The sequence below is a fragment of the Urtica dioica genome, chromosome 10 (genome assembly GCF_054948205.1).
Source record: "Urtica dioica subsp. dioica isolate 48M chromosome 10, U.dioica_male_clone48M_v1_H2, whole genome shotgun sequence".
NCBI lineage: Eukaryota > Viridiplantae > Streptophyta > Magnoliopsida > Rosales > Urticaceae > Urtica > Urtica dioica.
This window is the reverse complement of record NC_142765.1, coordinates 1,457,204-1,472,688: the sequence shown is the minus strand read 5'-3', so window position 1 is coordinate 1,472,688 and position 15,485 is coordinate 1,457,204. Positions and strand designations below refer to the sequence as shown.

The 15,485-nt window shown below is 41.0% G+C and overlaps 1 protein-coding gene across 1 annotated transcript; it reads left to right on the top strand.

The window, feature by feature from the left end:
- Positions 1-9,274: 9,274 nt before the first annotated feature.
- Positions 9,275-13,479, top strand: LOC149382899 (uncharacterized). Its single transcript, XM_089628889.1, has 5 exons — positions 9,275-9,642; positions 10,056-10,603; positions 10,682-11,204; positions 12,927-13,067; positions 13,111-13,479. Exons 1-5 carry the CDS (start codon positions 9,283-9,285, stop codon positions 13,477-13,479), a joined length of 1,941 nt encoding a protein of 646 aa, XP_089485015.1. The 5' UTR covers positions 9,275-9,282.
- The last annotated feature ends 2,006 nt before the right edge of the window (positions 13,480-15,485 follow it).

Genomic DNA, 15,485 nt, shown 5'->3' with positions numbered 1-15,485 from the left:
AATCGTAAAGAGGGAAACGATGTTTTGCCTTCTTTTTCGTCGGAAACGCGTTCTTCGTCTTAGATTTCTGGCCTGGAGGTCGAGCTCGCCTGGGGGTCGAGCTCGCCTGGGGGGGTCGAACCTGTCTGGAGGTCGAGCTCGGCTGGGGGGTCGAGCTCGTCTGGAGGTTGAGCTCGGCTGGAGGTCCAGCTCGCCTGGAGATCGCCCCTGCCTGGAGGGTGAGCTCCTGCCTGGGGGGTGAGCTCGCCTGGGGGGTCGAACTTGGCCGGAGGTCGAGCTCGCATGGAGATCGCCCTTCCTGGAACTTGAGCTCGGCTGGGGAGTCGAGCTCGCCTAGTGATCGCCCCTGCCTGGAGGGTGAGCTCGCCTGGGGGGTCAGGCTCGGCTGGAGGTCGAGCTTGCCTGGAGATCGCCCTTCCTGGAGGATGACCTCGCCTGCTGGGTCGAGCTCGGCTGTAGGTCGAGCTCGGCTGGAGAGTCGAGCTCGCCTAGTGATCGCCCCTGCCTGGAGGGTGAGCTCACCTGGGGGGTCGAGCTCGCCTGGAGATCGTCCCTGCCTGGAGGTTGAGCTCGCCTGGGGGTCGAGCTCGGCTGGAAGTCGAACTCGCCTGGGGAGTCGAGCTTGCCTAGAGGTTGAGCTCGCCTGGAAGGTTATCCCTGCCTGGAGGTTGAGCTCGCCTGGGGGTCGAGCTCGGCTGGAGGTCGAGCTCGCTTGGGGAGTCGAGCTTGCCTAGAGGTTGAGCTCGCCTGGAAGGTTGAGCTCGAATTAAGATCGCCCCTGTCTGGAGGGTGAGCTCGCCTGGGGGTCGAGCTCGCGTGGAGGGTCGAGCTCGCCTAGTGGTTGAGCTCGCCTGGGGGTCGAGCTCGGCTGGAGGTCGAGCTCGCCTGGGGAGTCGAGCTCGGCTGGAGGTCGATCTCGCCAGGAGAGTCGTGCTCGCCTAGAGGTTGAGCTCGCCTGGAAGGTTGAGCTCGCCTTGAGATCGCCCCTGCCTGGAGGGTGAGCTCGCCTGGAGGTCGCCCTACCTAGAGGGAGCTCGCCTGGGGGGGTCGAGCTTGTCAGGAGGTCGCCCCTGCCGGAGGTTGAGCTCGCCTGGGGGGGTCGAACCTGTCTGGAGGTCGAGCTCGCCTGGGGGGTCGAGCTCGTCTGGAGGTTGAGCTCGGCTGGAGGTCGCCTCTGTCTGGAGGGTGAGCTCGCCCTGGGGGTCGGGCTCGGCTGGAGGTTGAGCTCGCTTGGAGATCGCCCTTCCTGGAGGATGAGCTCGCCTGGGGGGTCGAGCTCGGCTGTAGGTCGAGCTCAGCTGGAGAGTCGAGCTCGCCTAGTGATCGCCCCTGCCTGGATGGTGAGCTCGCCTGGGGGTCGAGCTCGGCTGGAGGTCGAGCTCGCCTGGAGAGTCGAGCTCGCCTAGTGATCGCCCCTGCCTGGAGGTTGAGCTCGCCTGGAGGTCGCCCTACCTGGATGGAGCTCGCCTGGGGGGCGTGACCGTGCTCCTCGTGAGCTGCCTACGTACACGCCTTGCGGGATCAGGTCATGACGTAGTTCATGGGATTCTTGGTTCAGGCTCTATTCCAGAGTTGGGAGTGGAATTTTTTTGGGGTTTAGCGTATTTTGGGTTCGGAGTGAATCCTGGATCTTCTTCTCCTCTAGTTCGGAGTGAGTTCTGAGTTCGGAGTCCTCTTGAGTTGGGAGAGTATTTGGCTGAGTGAATTCTGGGATTGAGAGTCTCTGGGGTTTAGAGAGTTCTTTGAGTTCGGGGAATTCTCTTCTCTCTGCCCTTGAGTTGAGAATGAGTGAATTATTTATAGGAAAAGAAACCGGTGCTTGATGCTTGGTTGATGTTTGATTGAAGCTTGGTTGGCGCTTGGTTTTTGCTTGGTCGGTGCTTGATTGAAGTTTGGTTGGCGCTTGGTTTTTGCTTGGTTGAAGCTTGGTTTTTGCTTGGTTGAAGCTTGGTCGAAGCTTGGTTTTTGCTTGGTTGAAGCTTGGTTTTTGCTTGGTTGAAGCTTGGTTTTTGGCTTTGGTTGAAGCTTGGTTTTTGGCTTGGTCGGCGCTTGGTTTTCTTTAGTCATGCGCGTTTGACTTAAACTGTCCTTTTATATCGTAACGTCGTTTTTGCGATTGGGGTGTCGTTTTTTTTACCATAAGAAAAAGACGGCATAACATACATAGTTTTTGTTAACGAAAAAGTGGAAGGCGGATAATTCACAAGAACTAAATAAATAGAAAATTGAAGACACTAAATCTGAAGAAAAACATTGGATAATAAATTTATGCAGATAGCATGAGAGAAAACGACTCGAGATAGACAAGCATTTCTTTATATTCTACCGAACAAAAATGGAATAAATGTAAGAAAGGATCCATAGAAAAATTAATTTGATTTCAAGGTTGTCTTTTTTAACAAGATAGAATAAAGGGCGGGTGTATAAAAATCGACCAAAAATTGGTTAAACCAGTAACCGAACCGATCCGGAACCGAAATTTGGTTCGGTTAACCGATCCGGTTGAATATCCAAAAATTTGGTTATCGGTTGAATATCCGAACCGATTTTTTATTTTTTTTTTATTTTTTTTTAAATAAAACGGATAAGCAGTTTTGAAACTGGATAATCAATTTTAAAACCGGATAACCGATTTGAACCGGATAACTAGTTATGAAATCGGATAACCGATTTCAATCATATAAACAATTTTGAAACTTATTTAATCAATTTTTATTTTTTATTCCTAAATTAGTACAAAATTGTAGGAAAAAAATAAGTTTGAACCGGATAACCGGTTATGAAACCGGATAACCGATTTTTTTGAATAACTAGCTTCAAACCTGGATAACCGCTTTTGAAATTCGATTTTCAAACCGGATATCGGTTTTTTTAAGAGATTTGTAAGTAACTAACCTCTTTACGGAGGGAAGCTTAAAATAATAGCCTAACTATTCAATTATTTAGGAAAATAGCCAACACTAATAAGAGTTTCCAAAATTACCCTTTTCTCCCAATTCACCACTCATTCATCTCAGTAGAGAGGTTCCTTAAGAGAAATTTCATTAATTGGGCTTAATAAGCCATTAAATATCAAGATTAGACTCTAATGTTTAAAATATCTAAATATGGACTTTTGGACACATTTTGGACCAAAATACCCCTGATTCAAAAAACCCATATTTTTTTTCTCATTTTCAAATCATTTTCAGCATCGTACGACATCGTACGATATCGTACAGCATAATGTACGATAAAATTCATACACATTATAATGTACGATGTCGTACGATGCTGTACGATGTCGTACGATGCGATACGATGTCGTACGATGAGATACAATGTGAAACCCTCAAAATCGAAGCTGAACACATACTCAAATTCATAAAAAAAAAACGGGGCGTTGCCCCGAACCCCACGAGCTCAGCGGTGAGCTCGACCACCGAAAATTCTAATCCTAGCGCAACCAATTCGAAAATGAAAAGAATTGTAATGAAAATGAGAGAAAAATATGGGTTTTTTGAATCAGGGGTATTTTAGTCCAAAATGTGTCCAAAAGTCCATATTTAGATATTTTTAAACATTAGGGTCTAATCTTGATATTTAATAGCTTATTAAGCCTTAATGAAATTTCTCTTCGTTAAATTGATTGAATCTGGCGATGAAGAAGAAGAGAAACGACGGAAAATCTCAGGCGAGCTTGAGCTTCCCGGATCGACGAGATTTTGGAGAGAGTTCTAGCTATGGTGGACTATGGTGGAGAGCCACAAGGAACGAAGCTCGATCTCGCTCGCCGATTCCCGGCGCGGTCGGATTCTCTCAGGCGAGGGATGTCTTCCTGATCGAGGCTCTTCTCTCGCCCGCGCTTCATCAGCTGGTTCATCCACCAGAACGAGAGCCTTCCGAGCAGACCGGCGACGGAGAACGGAGTCGCCGGATCTCCGTTCAACGATTGACCTGTAGCTCTGAGATCTGTACGGCTGCTGAGAGAGATCGCTCTGAGAAATCGGTCAGTTCTTCTTTCTGCCTCTTATGTAATTTCATTTCTTTTTTTATTTCACAGTAATAATTCATAGCATGTGAGTTTTAGCATATTTCTATGCCAACATCTAGTGTGAATTGTGTAATCCGAATTAACAAAACATAATGGGAATGAAGACGTTTTGGAAGATGTGTAAGTGAAGATAGCGATGAAAACACTGGGTGTTGTTTTTAGATGAACGTGTTTATCAGATTGTGTTGTTGAGATTTTAGACTGGCTTAATATTGTGGAAAGTTATTATGAGTTGAGTAACTGGATTAGTATTGTGTTGTTGAGGTTTTAGACTGTAGCTCTAAATGTTGCATTTAGCATTGCTTTTGTTCCTTAGGTATGGTAATTTGGTTTCTAATACATAAGGTTGGGCGTAATTTGTTGATTTCGGGGCTTTGCTTGTATCTGTAGGTCAAAAGACACCACATTGAATGTTACAGAATAAATGCTTGTAAGATAATCGTTCAAATATAGATGTTGTTTTTTGGGGGGTAGCAATAGTACTTTGATGATGTTTGATGCCATGTTGATCTTTTCGGTGATCGTTAGATTCGACAAGATCATCATCGGGCGGGGACGAATCGGGGCCGCTCTGGGGCTCCGACGGGATCGAGATCCCGGGGAGGCTCTGCGTCAACGGAGCCTCGAAGATCGCGTGCTTGTACACCCAGCAGGGCAAAAAAGGGACGAAAGGACGCGATGGTCGTCAGGGAGAGCTTCGCCTCGAGGGACGATACCGTCTTTTGCGGGGTCTTCGACAGGCATGGCCCGTACGGCCACCTCGCCGCGAGGAAGATCCGGGACTCTCTCCCCGGAGAACAGCAAAGAGGAGGAAGTGAGGGCACATCTGAACAGAGGAGAAGTGTCGGAAGATATCGACGTTCATTGCCTGGCGGGACTCATTAGTTTAGTAGAATTTTTGTCTCAAATTTATGTTGAATTTATCCAACGGTTATATTTACCATAGAAACGAATGATTTACTTAATGATTAATATGATTTACTGTTGGATTTACTGTCCTCGATTGTTCACAGAAATAATTAGTAAATCGTATTTACTGCTAGATTAACTAGTCTTCATCTCTGATGTGAAAATGAAAGAGAAAAGCGATATAACAGTAAATCGGATTTACTGTTATATTTACCATAGAAACGAATGATTTACTCAATGGTTAATATGATTTACTGTCGGATTTTTAGTCCTCGACTGTTCACGAAAATAATTAATAAATCGTATTTACTGTTAGATTAACTAGTCATATTTACCATAGAAACGAATGATTTACTCAATGGTTAATATGATTTACTGTCGGATTGTTAGTCATCGATTGTTCACAGAAATAATTAGTAAATTATATTTACCGTTAGATTAACTAGTCATCATCTCTGATACTTTTCCTGTTAGATTAACTACAAAATGTTACGGTAAATAAAATTTACTTTTGTTCCAGTTATGGTAAATAAGATTTACTATTGTTCTTATTACGGTAAATAAAATTTATTGTTTTCTTGTTACGGTAAATAAGATTTACTATTGTTCTTGTTACGGTAAATAAGAATTACTATTATTCTTGTTACGAAAAATAAGATTTAATGTAGTTTTTGTTATTGTTAATTAGATTTACTAATTTTTTGTTATAGATGATATTATTTATTATGATAGTTAATAATATTAACCTAAGGGTATAATTGGAATATTGGAATGTTGTCATGATAAATTGGCTATTTTCCTAAATATGTTAATAGTTTGGCTATAATTTTAAAGTAGGGGTGTCATTTTGGCTAGTTCTTTAGACGGCTCTTTTTTTAATTCGGTTAATCGAAAATTCGGATAACCGAATTTCGGTTTCGGACCAATTCAGTCTGATTATAGGTTCAAAAATTTTAAAATCGAAAATTCGGTTCTGGTTAATAAAATGGACCAAAACCGAACTGAATCAAACTGGTTCCAGCCCTAGAATAAAGCTCAGATGTAGGATCCATATATGATATAACAACGTTGTTCCTCAGAAGATGATTTGTTAAGGCTTTTCCAAAATATTAAAAAATAAAACCAGAAAAAGAATGTCATAGCTGGTGAATCTGTGAATAAAGTAAGTATCGTAGGGGAAGAGGTCAGTCAACAAAGGTGTGACCAATTAAACGAGTTTTGCTTTTCTTACTTTTCCTTCATAGGAGTCAGTCAACAAAGGTGTGACCAATTAAACGAGTTTAGCCTTTTTTTTTTTTTTTTTTACTTTTCCTTCATAGGAGTCCTTTTTTTGGATAGTGGGAGAGAGACAGAACCATTTAATTTCAATGTCTAAATCAAATACACAAAGGCTATACATGAGCGGTTTGATTTTTAATACGTCAACCATATTACATTCACATTTAACTGGAAAATGTATAAAATAATTAGTAGAGGAACTTCTGTTTAAAGTGTACAAATATGCACCAGTACTAAAAAAAAGACATATAAACGAATCACATGAACATGAAAATGAAATTATTTTAATAGTGATGACTATCAAGTGATACACTTTGAGAGGACTACGCTTGACAGCGTTGAGCAATGACTAATAGTGATGGCTATCAAGTGATACACCAATTGGTAAACCGAAATTATTTTAATATTGATAACGAGTTCTGTTAACATATAAACGGAACAATATGTAGCTTTGTTACACGTGAGAGAGTTGGACATTAATCCAACGCCACACAGATTGTGTCACAGAGTTGGACATTATCTGTAATTCTATCTCTAATTGAACTGAGAAAAATGCAGAACAAAAACGTTACATATAATAATAACACACACAGATTGGATCTTCTTACTCAGAGAGATTCTAGTGATTTTCAATACAATAACTTTGTGTGTAATTAATAACAGCCTGAAACAACACAACGGTGCTTGCCTAGTTGAAGGTTTCAGTGGCCAAAGTCAAGGTATTATTATAAAAGAAAATAGCAGATATACTGCCATTTTGTGACTCTAATAAAATATACTGCCATTTTCCACTCTCCTTGTAGCTTCAGAGTTTGAAGCGAAATAAAAGAGCTTATCCAGGAAGTTGACCCACAAAAAGTCATAGTCCCGCGATGACGAAAGAGGAAAAGATTTGTCTCAGTCTCTCGCGTTGCTGTGACACAGCAAAGCGGGCTCTGAGCCGCGTCGAAGCTTCCCTCGATTGCTCTCGCTTATAAATCCAATGGCATTTGAGCACTCGATTTTTATTTTATTTTTTTAAGCTATGTTTTCGATTTTGTCGTTTTTAAGAGATGTTCATTTCCTTTTAAAAAAGGAAAAAAAGAGATGTTGTATGTCTTTTTATATAGAAAAGTAAAAAATGTCGTTCGTTTCCGATTTTGTGGACTGAAATGTCCTATTTTTTGAGCGGTGGGTATTTATGTCTCCCCCCCCCCCCCCCCCCCCCCCCCCCCCCAAATCCATGCCTTTTTTAAGTGTAAAATTCTATGTAAAAGCGAGGCATTTTTAAGAGGACTGCCAACCATTCTGGATAGGACCAACTCAACGGCCCAAAGCTTTCCTCTACTTATAATAATAATTAATGATTATAAAAAAGGGTAAAATTAAAAACATGTTATATATTTTTATTAATATTTCGTCCTTCCTAACTTATTTTATGTTTTTTTTTTAATATTGAGTGGTTCATAATCCCATGAAGGTGGAAGATGCCTAGTAATTACACGGCTATTTGATTATATGATTGGTAGTGTCAACGTTAGCGTATAAATATTTAAAGGATAAATTACAAAAATTCTCCTTACACTTTGAGCTAGGTAATAAATTGTCTACTCATTTAGAAAAAGTTGAAAAAAAATCAAATAAACTTTTATTTTTATCGACTTTTGCTCATTCAGTCAATATTTCTCAGTTACTATTTGTCATTTTCTCACGTTTTAGTCACATGAGTCATTAATTGAGAAAAACTATGTCTTTACCTGTGAGGTCTATGGACTATGGTCAGCTACATCACACGTGTTCAGCCCAAGTCAGGGCCACGTCAGCAAGACAGTTAGAAATAACCGCCTCAGATCTAGGCTTGCGGTATAAGTACTAGAAGGTTTAGACTTGGACTATCATCTAGTTCATTCGTGAGAAACAACCAGAGAAAGATTAGGTTAGGGTACTGATCGGGGATTTGGAAGGGAATAAGTTGTGGAGAGCGATGAGAGAGGGGTTTGAAACGGCGACGACGACCGTCGATGGTTGCAAATTCTCACCGGAGTTCGAGGTGGAGAAGGAGAGGAACAAAGATGAAATCGGTGGCGATGGAGGAGCGAAGTTGTTGAGGTCGTCTTGGTGGAATCTCGATGGCGATGGAGTATCGATTAGAATGTCTTCCATTTTTGCATCTTGTTTCTCAGCTTTGATTCAGCTAAAAGTCCTAATTTTCGTTAGGGTTTGTGATTCTTGGTTTTGTTGGCGAAAAAAAAGTGAGAGGAAGAGGTAATTGATGTAGAACACACTACATAGCCAAATTTAATACGCTTCAATCTTCATTATCGTAATCAAAAGAAAAATACGCTTCATTACTAAATTACAAAACATATTTTCAAGCTAATCCATTGAAGAAAGACATTTAATTAAAAATATCACGTCCTAACGTGCATACAATTTTTTATTTTTATTTTTATTTTTTATTATTAGATGTAAAGTTATTTAAAAACACTTGGCACGAGTTTCAGAATTGCAATTTCAGTAAGTAGGTGCCTATGAAAAAGATGAATACATAGTATCGTATGACTTTGTTGTACGCAATATCGAAAATCCATAAAAATTATGACGAATACATGGACATAATAACTATGCATATAAGAAACTAAAATGAAAATTAATTTCTTTTAACACTTCCACCACACCGGTAAAGATGAAGCACAAACTAAAGGACGTACTGAATACCAAGAATTGGAAGAGAATAATTAATATTTTTAGAATTCAGAAATTTAGGGATTAAAATTGCAAAATGCGGTACGTGAAATAATTTATTATATAAAGTCTACAAATAAAAGGGGAATCTCTCTAGGTACCGATTCTTGTTTCTTATGCTATTCAAAGGATACTGAATAGAAAATTTGGTAGTGCGAGTTGTATATTCTAGGATTCCAAAAAAAGAAGTGATATTCTATGGATTTAGGTCCAATTCATGTATAAGCCCAATATTCCAAAATATTAGCCCAATCAAGAATTAGCCGAAGAAAACTCTCTTTTTTAGAAGGAAAATATAAAGCAAAAAGTAATAATCTTATCCAACTACCAATTGTCAGATGGAGATTGGCATCATTGAAACAGCCTCGAAGTTGGGCTTGTCGTTCGGAGCTTCTTTAACGCTCACCAAGTGTTCGATAAAAGTCCGAAACGAAAATGCGTGCACTTCTTCAAGCTGTTCGAGGCCAATCAAGTCGCCGATTCTCTGCCGCGGCTCGTCCAAGCGGAGCGACGGAGGTCAGGGACGATCGAAGGCTCAGCAGAGCAAAGAGCTGTCTCTGATCTTGCGGACCGAAGCGGCGATTCTGAACATAGAGAGGAAAGCGAATTCGACAAAGTACAATAGATTGTTGCCCAAGGCAGTCTTGGGAGCTCTTGATGACGCAATCAAGACTAATTCATGGCAAACAGCTCTCAAGGTTTCTCTTCTTCTCTACACATCTCACGAACTCTCTCTTTTTTTTTTTTTTTTTTTTTTTTTTATGTTATTGATTCTTTCTCATACTTGGAAGTTGAATAGAAAATAACAGCCTTGGAAAATATGAATTGCATTTTGAAATGTTCAATGATCACAATGTGGCTCATCAGCTTGCTTTTATATGTTTGAACATAAGTGAAAAGAAATAATGGTCTAATAAGTGTGTTGTTTTTGCATCCTTTTCACTATTGAATAGCAAACATTTTGATTATGTTTTTGATATATTGTTACTTCTAAATTTTAATGGATTGAAGTAGCAGTTGCCAATGATCAGTTAATTATTCCATTTCATAGGAAAGTAATGATTTTTTTTTTCCCTTTAGTTGGTTTGCACCGGGATTTTGACCCGTGTAGATATTCGCGTTACTCCGGATTCAAGACTGGTACGAGCCGAGACGCCAAACGTACACGAAACTACTAATGATGCTCGGAAAATGCAAGCAGGGACGTAGGGCCCGCGAGCTCTTCGAAACGATGCTCTCCTCCGACAACCTAAAACCCGCCGTCGACGTCTGCACGGCCCTCATGAGCGCTTACGCGAACTCGGGCCTCCTCGACGACGCCTTCTCCGTACTCGACGACATGAAATCCGGCGTCTTCGACGACAGTTGTGCTCCCGACGTCTACACGTACTCGGTCCTCGTCGCGTCGTGCGGCTGCCAACGGCGCCTCGACCTTGTCCCGCAGTTGCTCGACGACATGTCGTTATGCGGCGTTGAGAAGAACGACGTGATGTACAACACGCTCGTCCACGCGTACGGGAATGCCGGGATGTTTGCGGAAATGGAGTCCGCGCTCGAGGATATGATCGAGAGCGACGTTTGTCGTCCCGACGTCGTCACGATGAATTCGGTCGTCGGGGCGTATGGGAACGCCGGCCGGATCGAGGAGATGGAGAGATGGTAAGGATGAATATACTCTCTATCTATTGTTTCGAAGCTAATCCGTGACTAAATTTTACGAGCAATACTCTTTAACAGGCACGACGAATTTCGAGTGATGGGGATCGAACCGGACACGAAGACGTTCAACATTCTGATAAAGTCGTTCGGGCGGGCTCGGATGTTCGAGAAGATGAACTCGGTGGTGTCGTTCATGGAGTCCCGTTTCTTCGGCCTCGACGTCGTCACTTTCAACACCGTCGTCGACTCGTACGGGCGCGCCGGCGACGTGGACTCGATGGAGAGCCACTTCAACGCGATGAAGCACCGAGGAGTGAAGCCCAACTCGGTGACCTACTCGTCCCTCGTGTCTGCCTTCGGGCGGGCCGGGCGGGTCGAACGGGTCGACTCGGTGATGAGACAAGCCCAGAACTCAGACGCGGCTCTCGACACGCCGTTCTTCAATAGTGCCATCGATGCTTACGGGCGGTCCGGCGAGGTGGCGAAGATGAGCCGGTGCTTCTTGGAGAGAGAGTGTTGCCCCGATCATGTCACGCTCGCCACCATGGCTCGGGCCTTCGAGGCTCACGGAATGTCCGATGTCGCTGGCGATATCGAGAAGGTCATGCTTTCGACCAAGGACTATTCCGATATCATAAAGTTTCTTCCGAGATGAGATGATTTATTGTTTCGCCGTTTTATTGCACATATTCACGAGGAAGGAAGTGACTTAATGTCGCAATTCGCAGGTTTTTTTTTTTTTTTGAGCAATTATCGCAAATGGTCCCTGACCTTTCAGCGAATTTTGGATGTCATCCCTAATTCAAATTAATCAGTAAAAATGTCCTTGAACTTTGTAATTGTTGGTAATCAAGTTTAACCATTAACAGCGTTAGATTCATCGATGGAAATTCTCACATGAAACTCACGTGCACAACCAAAAAATTTAATTTTCATTTCTTTGTTGAAGCTTCTGAATAGACTTTATACATTCATTCTCACGCTCTCCACGGACACCCAAAAACTTTCTCAGTTTTTTTTTTTTTGTTATTTTCATTTTATTTGACAATCTTTATGGATTTTATACATGAAATTATTTTGTTTTGGTACTATTCTAAAGTTTAATATTTGTTAAAAAGATGAGAGGCGTGGGTGTAGATAATTGAAATTCTTGTATCTGATATGAAATTAATAGAAATCATTCTTGAAGACTCACTTTTGTTGACATCAGTAATGGTTCTGCATAAATTATACATTGTTCATAGACTTGATTCAAACCTGCATAATTCTCTTCATGTGCCAAAATACAATAGTCAAATTAGCTATACCCAAAAACACTCTGTATGAGCTGGACTGTAAAAAAGACAAACAGACCACAAAATACCCAAGCTTGCAAATTCCTAATTAGCATGATGGTTACAAGTCTTTTTGTTGTGATGATCTTTTTTTCCGCAAGTCATCCAAATATTCTTCACCGTCTTGCTGTTGCTACACGTCCGATATTCATCTGGTCTCCTTTGGGTCTCATTTTTTTAGGTCTTCCTCGTTGCTTCTTGAACGTTGGACATTCAACTGGATTATTTCCAGTACGTTCCCACAATTCAGGTCCATTGATAGGCCTTATGACATGCTCATAGATTTTTTCTTGCGTAGACTTTCTCAGGCTATCATGCACAAAGTCGAATATATTCAGTCCTCTCTGCAAAATACAAGCGATGGCATGTTTGCAAGGTATACCACACAAACCCCATTTGTTGCAAGCACACTTCTATTCCTTCAAGTCTACAACGTATTGGTCCCCGTACATGCCTCTGACTTGGAAAGCAAGATCACCACCATAATCCGCAATGCAATGTGTTGATTTTAGTTTATTCTCCTCAATAAGTTGGAAAATACGTACGTGGTCCAACAACAGTTTTCCACACACACATACAACCTTTGAAATTTTGGATTGACTTCACCAGTAGCTTGAGGATAACATTTCATTTTCACTGTAGATCCAGGATTAGCCCTTCTTATTAATTCCGCACAATAATCCCAAAGTCTAGAGTATTGCTCCTTAGTCGATCCATCAATTTGAGCCCTTGCCAACTTTCTAGCCCGATAAAATTGTATTGGAGCTAAACGACGTAGTTTAGATATCTCCTGATTATTCTTTTTATTTGTCCTTTTCTTATACACGTGTTACACCCATATCGGGCTGTACGTCTTACATTCGTTATACTGTGTATAACCGATTTTGTAACCTTTATTCACTGATAATGAGAACTCTCTCGATCTTGCTTCATTTAGCAGATCTGATATTCTCAAATTCTCTCTATGATTGATCTCAATATGGTATCAGAGCTCTATTTCCGCCATTGTTGAGCTATCCTTGAGCTTTCGTTTCGTGTCTCTCATCCTTCTGGTTATACTCTGTTTCGCGATGGAAGAACAGAGCAACTCGGCGATTGAGGATTCTGCGTTCGAAGGCTCACGAAGATCAGTCATAGATGATCCTCTTAGTGTGTATTATCTCCATCATTCAGACAATCCAGCACCGAGGAGTGAAGCCCAACTCGGTGACCTACTCGTCCCTCATGTCTGCCTTCGGGCGGGCCGGGCGGGTCGAACGGGTCGACTCGGTGATGAGACAAGCCCAGAACTCAGACGCGGCTCTCGACACGCCGTTCTTCAATAGTGCCATCGATGCTTACGGGCGGTCCGGCGAGGTGGCGAAGATGAGCCGGTGCTTCTTGGCGATGAGGGAGAGAGAGTGTTGCCCCGATCATGTCACGCTCGCCACCATGGCTCGGGCCTTCGAGGCTCACGGAATGTCCGATGTCGCTCGCGATTTCGAGAAGGTCATGCTTTCGACCAAGGACTATTCCGATATCATAAAGTTTCTTCCGAGATGATATGATTTTATTGTTTCGCCGTTTTATTGCACATATTCACGAGGAAGGAAGTGACTTAATGTCGCAATTCGCAAGTAAAACGGGTTTTTTTTTTTTTTTTTTCGGGAAAGTTAAGCATATAGCATGTAAATGTTATATGTTAAAATCATAGAAAAAAAACTCAAATTAAAGTAAAATGCCATATTATAAACGAGTAGGAAGAAGAGAGACGGAAAAAATGGAGTTAATATGAGAGACCACTACTACAAAATACTCTTTTAGAGTCGCTCAAAAAGCGACGCGTTATATTTTGGGCGTCGCTTTTTGAGCGACGCATATGTTAGTGACGCCCAAAAGTTTGGCGTCGCTTGTGATCGAGCGACGCTCTACGTAAGCGTCACGTTGGATTGGCGGGTTTTTTTAATTGGGCGTCGCTCGTTTTATAGGTGTCGCATAATAACCTGGCGTCGCTCATTTTTTAAGCGACGCCAGCTTGGCGTCGCTCAAAAAATGAGCGACGCCAGGCTGGAGTCGCTAAAAAATTGAGCGACGCCAGACTTTTAGAGTCGCTTGCTTTTTGAGCGACGCCAGGCCACGTGGCCCAATCAAATTAAAGTGGCTTAATTTTAATCTTTTCCACGTCAATCGAGCACCAAAAAATAATGTTACGCGTCGCTCAAAAATGTACCCGACGCAAATATAGCGACTTTTAATAGGTATTTTGTAGTAGTGGACTGTGTGAATGGAATTTGTGAAGAACAATCGTGGAATTACTAGGAGTCCTTATGGTAGTCAATTTTGTCTTTCTTTCTCAAATGGATTAAGGTTGATTTGAGTTGAGAAAAAAAAAACATCATTACACATGGATTAAAGGCATTTAAGAACTTATCATATTAGAATAAGGTATTTAGAAGAAGAAAAAAATTATATGCCACGTACAAACCCACGAGCTTAGGCAAGAGTAAGGTCTGACATTATAAACATGTTTATTTGATGTTTATTGAATGACTTATAAAAATATGTTTATTTTATTTTTATTCAATTATTATTATTATTATTATTATTATTATTATTGATATCCGGCCATTATTATTATTATTATTATTATTATTATTATTGATATCCGGCCATTACAATATATATATATATATATATATATATATATATATATATATCATAAAAGTACTTTTGAATACTTGTGTCTGTGTTAAAGAATGATCTTATGTTTACATTTATGTTAAACGTTTCTTAAGGTAAAAGTTTGTAAAATCCATTAAACTTTTGAAATTTGAGTTCAAGGGCATAATTTTATGTTAAAATGATTTTTTTTTTCAAGTAGGGGCCTAACTTCTTTTTCTTTTTTTTTTAAATGAAACGTGGACGGAACCTGACTTGTGACGAAAGAATACCATGATTACAACAGCATAATAAGTGAAATGAAAAAAAAACGTAAAACGAGGAAACTTGGATCGGCAAATCTAAATGATCTATGACAACAATGATCATTATCGCATTTGCGTGTCACTATACATGGATCATTATTTTCTTAATGAATTATCTTTCAAGTTAATTATCTAACCTCTCTTAGAAGATTGTAATCCAGGTTCATATCAGTTTCTCACAGCATACTAGTATTGTACTAGTTAGGTTAACTATACACAATATTAATTATGAAGCAAAGCCGAAGATATAAATAAGAAACTAATACTGATTATTATAATAATAATAATAATATATATATTTTGAAGGGAAAACGGGCCTCATTAAAACCTCTCCTCCCCCGAACCGGTGCGACGAGGAGGAAAAAGAGTGTCCGAGAAACTCATATAAACACGGCATCAGTCGGAAAAATGAAATCTGAGATTGCAAAGCCCATTTGCACAATTCACGGGACTCGCCGTTCAGATTCCTTTTAATCCATTTAAATGAAATCCGATAAAAATTAAGCATCAACTCTAACACAGAAGAGAATAAGGAATAAAAGCCTCCAATCCGGGCACTGGAAGGACCGACTAAGACTAAGCCTC